Genomic DNA, 11,161 nt, shown 5'->3' on the forward strand with positions numbered 1-11,161 from the left:
CACCGGAAAGGTTAATGAAGATGCCAACAAGCACCTACAGAGTTTCCTGACCATGAGTACTACTTTGAAAAAAGATGGTCATACTGATGAAGCAAAGAAGTTAAGAATGTTCCCATTCACCTTATCTGAAGAGGTGGAAGAGTGGTTCTACTCTCTTCCATCTGGCAGTATTACATCATGGGAAGAAATGGAAACAACTTTCTTAAATGAGTATTTTCCCGCATCAGTATTTTTGAGAAAAAGGTACGAAATCTTGAACTTCAAACAGAAAGATGCTGAGTCTTTGGGAGATACCTACAAAAGATTCAAAAGAGTCCCAATAGTATGCCCAACTCATAATATGGACCAGACTGAACAAATGCAAATGTTTGTGAATGGGCTGAAAATAAAGACAAAACAGTTAATTGATACAGCAGCCGGTGGCTCAACAAATTTCTCAACAGCCACCGGTATTAAAAGGATCATTGAAGCGATAGCCGCAAATGAGCATCTAGAATTATATGATTGGTGTACAAGCAAACCTAAAAGAGTCATTGACCTGAAAGTAGAAGCAAATAAAATCTGTTTGGAAGATACGGTCGCTACTGAAGTAGAGAAGAAATTGAAAGCAACGAATATAGGTACTCAACAGGTAGCTCAAATTCAACCTTCTCAGACCATCACGTGTGAAATATGTAATGGGCCTCACCATACTGTGTATTGATTTGCAACTCCTCAACAAATTGAAGATATAAAATCCTTAAAGCAGAACAACCCTTACTCTAACACTTACAATCCAGGTTGGAAGAATCATCCAAACTTCTCCTGGAAAGATCAGAAAGGGAATGTTCCACAACAGGGTCAAGGTCAATATCAGACTCAATATCAACAACAACAAGCTCCAAGGAAAGTAGACTGGGAGATTGCCATTGAAAACATGGCAGCTTAAAATAGGCAATTTGAAGAAGAGACGAGAAATAATCAGAAAAACACCACCGCCTCTCTAAAGAACCTTGAAGTTCAGCTGGGGCAGATAGCACAACAGCTAGCAAGTTCTCGAACACCAGGTTCCTTACCAAGTGAACCTGTTCAAAATCCGAGAGGTCAAGAGAATATTAGTAATGTTACGAGGGAAAAGAAAAAGGCTGCTAAAAAGAAAAAAAAATATATCACCAGGAGAGCCGACTGAAGAGGAAATTACAAAGGAGACTAAACCAGTGATTAAGTTGCCCTACCCTTAGAGAGTGACAAAGAAGGAATCAAGCGAGTCAAACTTGGAGAAATTCATGACAATGTTTAAAAAGGTTAAGGGTCATATGTCTTTGTTTGAAGCACTCGAAATAATTCCCATGTACAAGAAATTCATGGACGAGGTAATGGATGAAAAGAAACCAACAGCAAAAGAACAGGTGGCCTGGAAGGAAAAGTATAGCACAAATTCACGAGAGCAGAAAATTCCAAACAAACAGAATGATCCTGGAACGCTAACAGTACCATGCATAATTAAAGGAAGAACCTTCAAAAGGGCACTAATAGATTCTGGAGCTAGTGTGAGTTTGATGCCATTATCAATCTATCACAGGTTGGGTATTAAAAATGTCAGTGATACAAAGACAAATCTGAAGTTTGCAGATCACTCGAGAAAGGATGCATATGGTATAGCAGAAGACGTACTGGTAACAATAAAGGACTTGAGTTTTCCGGTTGATTTTGTAATCCTAGATATACCTGAAGATAATGAGGCACCCATCATTCTGGGTCGACCTTTCATGCAGACAAGTCGATGCAATATCGACATGGACCAGAGCATGTTAACCTTGAAAGCTCACGACAAAGAGATAACATTGAATGCTATTGAAGACCAGGAGCTAGAGGAAGATACATAATCTCACTATCAAGTAGGCTTAATCAGGACAGAGGCGAGATGGCAAAGTAACATGCCAACATCAAAGAAAGATGCAGGAAGGCCCTCTCGACTCTCATCACTGCCATTAGCCACCCTAAATGGAAAGACTCTCATCTCCATTCTAAAAACCAAGAGAAAGAAAAAAAACGAAAACATGGTAAGTAGATGAAGGTTAAAAAGGAGTTGTGGCACAAAGTAATCCATACGGATGAAAGAGACAACTTCCTAGTTTTGGACAAGAGGTGTAACAAGGTTTGGAGGCTGAAGTACCCCCCATAACAAGGGGGTGAACCATCGAGCCACGCGACGTTAAACAAAGCGCTTCGTGGGAGGCAACCCACGCGTTACTAGTTCTAATTATTTTTTGTGTTTGTTTGTTATTTTAGGTTTGCATAGTGCTTTGCATAAAAGAGTGAAGGTACTCGCATGGAAAAGGTTAAAAAATTTGAATTTCATGTGGCCATGTTGCACTTTCCGCCCCATCCCCCTCAGCGAGGCACTGTGAGTCACCCTCCTTCTATACTATTCTAAAACATTGAGGTAAATGTTTACTTCAAGTGTCTGGGAGGTTTTCCAATGCTTTTTACATTTATTTTATGTTTTATTTGATTAGTTCCCAATTTTTACCATTAACATTTGGTTTATTTTTACTGTCGGGTATTATGTGTTGCATGTATTTCAGGTTCTTGGTGTTATAGTTGGATGAGGTAATGATAAATAGAGGTAGTGGATGAAATGATCACTCCATTTATTGTTGCTTGTTGCCAAGGATCTTCCCAGAAAGTCGATACTGCTGAAGAAAAGATCGGACGCAATTTCTAAAGCTCAACTAAAGTAGGTTCCATATGCATTCCGAGTTGAGTAAGAAGCCTCACCATACTCGAAGTACTGTGGATGCTATCAAGCTTTACCTAACATGGTGAGTGCATAAAAAGCCAAACACATATGTCATCATGAGCGATATTCAGGTATGGCTTATCACTCTGACTTTGCGTAGGTTCTATGGGAGTTTCACTTCATGTATACACACACTGAGGCACGTTGTTTGATTATAACCCTGAGCCTTTCTAGTCATCCCGTTAATGTTATCCTTTGTTAACCCCATTTGAGCATGTACCCTTTGTTTGTCTAACCACATAAATGTGACTCGTGACCCAAAACACTTCCTTATCCTATACAGAGTCAATGTGATGTCATTAAGTTGTGTTAAATTCTAAGTTTGGGGTAAACCCCATAAGTATCAAAAACCAAGGTGAGTACGAAAAAAAAGAAGAAAAAATGACCATAAAAAATTTGAGAAAACGAAATATAGTCGATGGTTCGAAAGAAGCACTCATCGAAGGAAGAGCACTCAATTGAAAAAAAGAGAAAATATCAAAGAAAAACTGAGCAATTGAAAAAGAAAAGAATAAAACACAGTGAAAAGAATATGAACATTGGCTCTAAACCCAAAACCACTTGTTTTCCTTTTTGTTTGTATTTACCACACCATAACTCAAGCCCCGTTATAACCTGAAAGACCTCAGAAAGTATGTGTTGTATGTAGTTGATATGAAAGGAGAAATTATTCAAACTTATGAGTTGATATTGCATATTCTGAATCGGGAGTGATAACACTTTAACCCCCGAGAGACTTGGTGAGAGTGTGATGTAAGCTGACAGGTGAAGCGGTACCTCGATGAGGAAGTGTGGCAGAAAACTCATTAGGAAAAGCAGGAACTATAAAAGGGAGAGTGAAGGCGTTGGTGAAAGATCTCAGCAATATCATGGTAAGAATACAAATTTTGGGAAGTGACACTTTGTCATATAGGACATTACTTGAGGATAAGCAACGAGCTAAGTTTGGGGTTGTGATCAATCACCATTTTCACTATATTTTTGTTGCTTATTCGACAAGAAACCAAGGATTTTGAGACACTGTATACGCATTATGGTACCTTTAAAGTTAATTTTCATTCCCATAAGTTATTTAAGCAATTTATTAATTGTCAGTTTTATTTTATATTTTCGTGATTTTACGCGTAGGATGTTTGTGTTTTTGTCCAACAGGTCCAAGTGGGAGAATCGAGGAACTCGGAGCGAGACAATGCGGAATTCCGGCAAGCAAATGAATGGAGAAATCCCGGTACAAGAGGCCTGACACGGCCACCCGTGTCACCTGACACGGGCCGTGTCAGGCAGAAGGAGAATGAAGCAAAAAACAGTAGCCTGACACGGCCGATCATGTCGGGCCTTATCCCATACCGTGTCAAGCCCCCATTGTTGTGTCAAGTGAAACAGTGAGCTGACACAGCCACCCGTGTCAGCTGACACGAGCCGTGTCAGCCCAAGCCCAAAATTTTCCCTTTTCATCGGCCTTTTGATTATCGGGCTTGCAAAGAGATTTTTGGACATGTCCATCTATTGCTTGGAATTTTCACTATATAAGAGAATCTTCTACCAAAGAAAAGATCATCTTGGAACAAGGCAAAACACAGTATCGTCAAGCAATCAAGGATTACAGAGAGCAAAAAGTTCGGAGAGCTGAAGGTTTTCATGAGCGGAAACGATTGAAAATTGAAGTCATCCAAATACTTGTAATATATAATTTTTGTCTTGCATTTGTTTTGAACAATATGAGTAGCTAAACCCCCCAATTCTAGGAGGTGTCCCTGATTTAGAATTGTAATAAATTTGAGTATACTTTTGCATTTATAATATTATTCTTACGATAATCTTTTGATGTGTTTAATGCTTTTTCTTTCGGACCAATCGAGATTGTTTTATGGTTATCAATTAGGCTGAACCGCCATTGATAAGGTTTTCATAAAGTTACTTTGCAGTAGATATCACCTAGGACTAGGGATACCCTGTATGAACCAGAGTGTTCTTGATATGATAAAGCTTAACTTCACCTTAATTGCCTATGGACATAGAAATTAGGGTACATTGATTAAAGGTTTTCACACCAAGGACTTGGGAGAAAATACCTTGAGAACTGGTAGTAATTGATATTTGTTGATGCAATAGTGACTCAGAGTTGTTACATGGATAAATCATACACCTTTCGTGGCATTGTTCCTTTTACCTTGCAAACTCTTATTTTCATCCTTATTTACCTTTGCCTGTATTTTTATAATTTTGAATCTAAAAACTCAAATCATACTTTTTATTTAATTGAATGGTAATTTCAACTCGATATTGACGTGCAGTCCTTGAGATCGACATTCGGGGAATTTCCCCTTTATTACTATAACTGGAAAAATAGTACACTTGATATTTTTTCGATCAACACTCAACCCACTTATCACAAGCATGGATCCTTGAGCCAAGACATCTTCCAAAGGAAGGAAAAAAGGTCAAGTTTCCATACAATACCATGAAAGAGGGGAGACTTACAATCTCACTTACTAGAATGCTATTCCTTTTTGTGTCACAAATTTAACGCTATGTTAAGCAATCGTAATTGGACTTATGTAGAAGTCACAACTATTTGAGGCCGGACAATAGAATTTTAGTATTAATGCATGTTAGAGACATAGTATAATGGACTATGCTCATGAAACATACCACACACAAAAAGAATATGCAAAGTGGTGGACCTAATCTCATCCATACTCATGTTGATTTTGCAATCAACTAGCCTTAGGATATAGAGATATCATAGGTCCATGACATGAATGAATAAAGAATGAGAATGAGATGAAGAGGGAGGGGGAATGGAATCAACACAAATTGGTCAAAGGAGGACTTTTACCAAATTAAGATCATTCATTCATTTTGGGAGATGAAATGTACATTTCATCAATCCCATAAATCCAATGATCTTGACATAACAAAGTCAAATCAACCTTGACCAAGGCCTAACAACACAATTCAAACTCAATAAGTCAATTAAAATGGCTCTACACAATTTATTTGGCATTTAAACAATTAAGAATAATTAAAATATGCATTAAATTAAATAATGGTTGGTCAATTTCCTAAAACCTCATCAAAACATCAAAGAAATGGCTATGAGATTTATCATAGGCCAAACAAGGTCAAAGGACCTTGGAGAAAAAATTTCATAATTTTTGGAAACTTAAAACTATTTTTAAACAATTAAAAATATTCATAAAATCAATTAAATCAAAAAAAATATTAATAATGATCCAAAAAATGATTTTAATTCAGAAAATGAAAGAGGATTTTATTTTTAAAAAAATGGTGAGACTCTCATATTATTTTGGATCAATATTAAAATTAATATGAATTAATGAAAATAACACAATTAAAATGAAATTCAAATAATCAGAAAAAACGTGGACCACTTGATCTCCCTCATTAATTAAGGTGGCAGATCAAGTGGCCACAAGCGCGTGTTCCATGGTGGACTTGAGTCAGCGTGCCACAAAATAAGTAATCAAAACCAACGCTCTGACTTAAACCAATTTGAATAGATCATGTGGCTCTGGACCTTGCCAACTCACCACCGGAGCAAATCTCCGGTCACCTTCTCAGGTGAGCCTCACCGGACTGGTCCAGTCATAACCATCACTAAAATAAAAAAGAAGGATGTGATTTTAAAGTAAAAATGGAACTGATCACGAATCTGACCTCAATTCATCCTAACTCCAAGTATATTGAGAGATATATGGAGTTGAAATTTAAGATACATGATTTGAGTTGCTTCGATTTGACCTCAAAGCTACTCAATATTCTTACCTACATTGGTAGGACTTCATACAACCAAGGAACCAAGAGAATTATGGAGAATTGAGTGAGAATTGAAGAGATGAAAATTTCTGGAAAATACCTTCAATGCAGGTCAGAACTCACTTGTTTTTGCTTTGATTCGTGCTTGATCTTACTCAGGAAGCTTGCAGAAGTAGATTAGAATCAACCAAAGGCTTTGGATCCCTAGAGTTTTGAATCTTAAAACAGTGAGATTCAAACTCAATTTTTAAAGAAAATTCTCAGGATTATCCTTTCAAATAGAAGGGTTTGGGGTCTTGGAGCAAAGTTGGCGCGGAGGGGTCCTTAATTCTGAACCTAGAGGCTTCTATTTATAGCTGAATCACATTTTATTTGCACCTTCAAATTGAATTTCCAAATTTGGCAATGGATGATGCATGCTTGCATGGGCGTGTACATGCCCATAAAGTCACCCTTTTAGGTCCATAATCAAGTGTGAATGAGTCTGAAATCAACTTGGAATGCAAGGCAATTGTACACAGCTGTTTGAAGTTTTGATTTTGCCAAATGATGATGCCATGTTCAAGCCATGCGCAGACTATTCAGATCTTGTCCAAAATGGATGAAATTGGACTTTTTGGAAATGTTAGATCAAGAGGAACAACTATTATATTGAACACTTTTCCATTTGAAGCTTGTATCATGGATAATTTTGAGGTGGAAGTTTGGAAATTTTAACATATGAAAAAAAATTCTAAGTGTCAAGTCATATGTTCACTTACTCCACCTTGGCTAACTTCTTATGTGAGCTTCAAATGAGAAACGTTCCTTTATAAAAGTTGTAGATATTTCAACTTAATTCAAAATGATCACAAATTTGACCTCATTTGGATTTGATATGAAGGAGTTATGCATTTTTGAAGTTGAGGAAAATCACCTGTTCAATGGTATTGGTCCAAAATGACCTATAATGTATCCTTATATCACATGCTCATAAATGTTGAATTATATCTTCCTACAAACATCAAAGTTGAAGTAAACACCTTGAATTTGATTTTTCAACTTGGAAATCTTTCATCTCATAAAAATTGATCAAGTTATGGCCTTGGGAAGTTGACCTCCAAATTAGGGTTTAGACAAAATGACCTATAATCTTTCAACATAACAAATGACTTTCCAAGCAAAAATATCTCTATAACTCAACATGAAAGTTGTTTGGAATGTCATTTAGAGTAACATTTCTCTTGGAATAATTTTCATATGATAAAATTTGTAGGAGATAGGGTCTAGGGGACCCCGGTTTTGATTAGAAGAAATCCTCTGGTCAACCACCATCAACCAACTTGCTAGCTTGCAATTATATTGACTTTTGGGACTCATGGGAGATCATATATGCATAAGATGATGAAATTTGAAGTATCCCTTGAAGTATTTGATCAAATGTTGAAGAATCATAGTGAATAAGTTACACAAGATACCCAGATGAACTAGGGTTTCCAAGGCAAACCAATTCCAAAATCTTGATGCTTTCTTGACCAAAATAACATGTAAAGACCATAAGGACTCATATATGATGTCTAAAGCCATTCTAGACCAATTCTTGATTGAGCTCTTAGCCATGAGGGTCTTAAACCCTAGATATGAGCTTGATGGATCAAAGGTGATCATGTGTCTTACCTACAAAAGAGTTAGACAAATGCAAAAACATATTTTTGGTATTTTAGTTAGTGAAGATGATAAAATACAAGACCTTATTCATCAAAAAAGATCATGGTAAAATCATGATAGCTCAAATATATGTTGATGTCATTATGTTTGAAGGGATGTCAAACCAGATGACCCAACATTTTGTCAGGCATATGCAATCTGAATTTGAGATGAGTCCTGTTGGTGAACTAACTTACTTTCTTGGTCTTCAAGTCAAACAAATCGATGATACTATCTTTATTTCTCAGAGCAAGTATGCTAAGAGTATAGTAAATAAGTTTGGAATGGAAAATTCAAGTCACAAAAGGACATTTGCACCAACCCACTTGAAGTTACTAAAGATGAAAAAGGTGTAGACGTGGATCAAAGTTTGTACAGGAGTATGATTGGTAGTTTACTGTATCTTACAGCTAGCAGACATGGCATTACATTTGTTGTAGGGGTGTGTGTAAGATATCAGTCTGAACCCAAAATGAGTCATATTACTAAAGTGAAAAGGATCCTAAAATACATCAAAGGGACTAGTGACTATGGAATGTTATATTCTCATAATGCAAATTCCATGCTTATAGGATATTGTGATGCAGATTGGGCAGACAATGCTAATGATAGAAAGAACACTTCTAGAGGATGTTTCTTCTTAGGAAATAATCTAATATCTTGGTTTAGCAAGAAACAAAATTGTGTGACATTGCCTATGGTTGAGGTTGAATATATTGCAACAGGAACCTGTTGCTCTCAATTAATTTTGATGAAACAAATGTTAGGGGAATATAATGTCCAGCAAGATGTCATGACATTATATTATGACAATCTGAGTGCAATCAATATATCAGGACAAAGCATATTGATATTTGTCATCATTTTATCAGGGATCTTGTTGAAAACAAAATTGTTACTCTTGAACATGTGGCCACTGAGAAGCAACTGACAGATATTTTCATTAAAGTCTTGGATGCAAATAAGTTTGAGAAGTTAAGGGGTGAATTGGGTATACGCTTGAAGAATTATAGAAATTACTAATATGGAGACATGTAAATAAAATTCTACCTTCACTCCATTTAATAATGCATAAAAAACAAGGAAAATCATTACAAACCTTCCTTATTTTCCCAACATGCCATCCTACCTACTTCATCAATATCATTCATGCTACCCTCATTATTATCTCTACTCTCTCTTTGAACTTTGTTCTCGATCACCCTCATCTATCTATCTACTCTTTGAAGTTCATATCTCAAAATCATAATTTCAAAATGTCCCAACCTTCTGTCTCAACTCCCAGCAAGCACACCAAAGAACAATCAAACCCTAGGAGTGATGGTACTGATATGAATCTTGTTGAAGTTATTACTGATGTCGTTCCTCTATCTATGGTTCCTGGCCATGAAAACCCTATAAGGAAGCCTAGATAAATTGCTTTGAGAAAGGGAAAACCTTCTAAAGTAAGTACTTCTTCTCCATTTATGGCTGCTAGTGATGTAAAAGTTATTGAACCTTATACTGTTGTCAAGAAATCTCTCTCAATGACTAGCTTGTACCTTGATCCTTTTAATGTTGAACCCAATGTTGACGCTTCTGCAAAAAGCTTTATCGTTCCAAAAGTTACGGGAAATGTTGAAACATCTAAAAACACTAACAAATCTAGATTTGTTACTACTTTGAGTAATCTAGCATGATTGTTGCTGATAGAGACGGTGTAGATAAGAATATTCATGTGCTGATCTCTCAAGTTTTGGGTATTGAACCTAAGACTAGTGTTATGCAGGATGTTTCCACATCCTTGGCCCAACTTGATAACACTACTGAAACCCCTCTGGATAAATTTGATGTCAATAGGTCTACTCAGTCTCCTGAAAAATCAAAAGACAAAGAGGGTCATGATGGCATGTCTGGTGATTTAGCTAACAAAGAAGAAAACACTATAGATAAGAAGGATCAATCTATATACATAGTGAATATAGATGATTTGTAATCTTATGGTTAGCCCATTGGTAAAAGACTGGATCCAGTAATAGATAAAAGGTTAAAGAACATAAAAGGTAAAGCAACTGAATCCTCCAGCACACCCTCGAAATCTCTCAGGAGAATAACTAATGTTGGGCCTACAAAAGGATGGAGCAAGGTTGTCACTCATATCTCCAAGAAGAAATCCTTAAAGAGGAACGAAGTCCCATCTGGATTTAGGGAATCTGGCTATGATGTCAAACACAATGTTCAAGACATTGTTTCTGCTACAAGAAAGCAAGCTTTTGGGAAGAAGATTCCAACAAATGTTCCTGAAGTTCCAATTGAAAACATCTCCTTTCACTTTGTGGATAATGTAGAAAAATGGAAATTTGTTTACCAAAGAAGATTGTCGTTGGAAAGTGAACTTGGAAAATATGCTTTTGAATGCAAAGAAGTGATAAGTCTAATTCAAGAAGTCGGATTAATGAAAAGTGTGATTGGTTTTGGCAAGTGTTATGAAATGCTTGTTAAAGAATTCATTATGAATATCTCTAAGGAATGTAATAACAAGAGAAGTAAAGAGTTTAGAAAAGTGTATGTAAGAGGAAGGTGTGTGTATTTCTCTCCTGAAATCATAAATAGGTTTTTGGGCATAAATGAAGAAGAACAAGCTGAAGTGGAAGTTTCTGACAATGTCATTTGAAGAGAAATTACGGAAAAACAAGTGAAGGAATGGCCAAGGAAAGGGAAGTTGTCATCAAGTTACTTGAGTGTAAAGCATGCAATACATCACATAATTGGAGTTATTAATTGGGTTCCAACTAAACATACTTCCAACATTGCTACATGATTGGGTAAGTCCATTTATATTGTAGGGACCAAAACAAATTTTGACTTTGGATCCTATGTCTTTGAGAAAACAATGAAGGGTGTTGCCTTCTTCATAATGAAGATGCATATAGC

The 11,161-nt window shown here is 36.4% G+C and overlaps 1 protein-coding gene across 1 annotated transcript; it reads left to right on the forward strand.

Moving 5' to 3' along the window:
* Positions 1-9,923: 9,923 nt before the first annotated feature.
* Positions 9,924-10,901, forward strand: LOC127129619 (uncharacterized). The gene is made up of 2 exons (XM_051058772.1): positions 9,924-10,219; positions 10,334-10,901. The coding sequence occupies exons 1-2, from the start codon at positions 9,924-9,926 to the stop codon at positions 10,899-10,901; spliced, it is 864 nt and encodes a 287-aa protein (XP_050914729.1).
* The last annotated feature ends 260 nt before the right edge of the window (positions 10,902-11,161 follow it).

Source organism: Lathyrus oleraceus, chromosome 3 (genome assembly GCF_024323335.1).
Source record: "Lathyrus oleraceus cultivar Zhongwan6 chromosome 3, CAAS_Psat_ZW6_1.0, whole genome shotgun sequence".
In the NCBI taxonomy this organism is placed as follows: Eukaryota; Viridiplantae; Streptophyta; class Magnoliopsida; order Fabales; family Fabaceae; genus Lathyrus; species Lathyrus oleraceus.

Bases quoted from the DNA above. Each gene is read 5' to 3' on its own strand.
- LOC127129619 (XM_051058772.1), top strand. From the start codon at position 9,924: ATGATTGTTGCTGATAGAGACGGTGTAGATAAGAATATTCATGTGCTG. The intron at 10,220-10,333 runs GTAATCTTATGG...GAAATCTCTCAG, and splicing joins ATAGTGAATATAGATGATTT to GAGAATAACTAATGTTGGGC.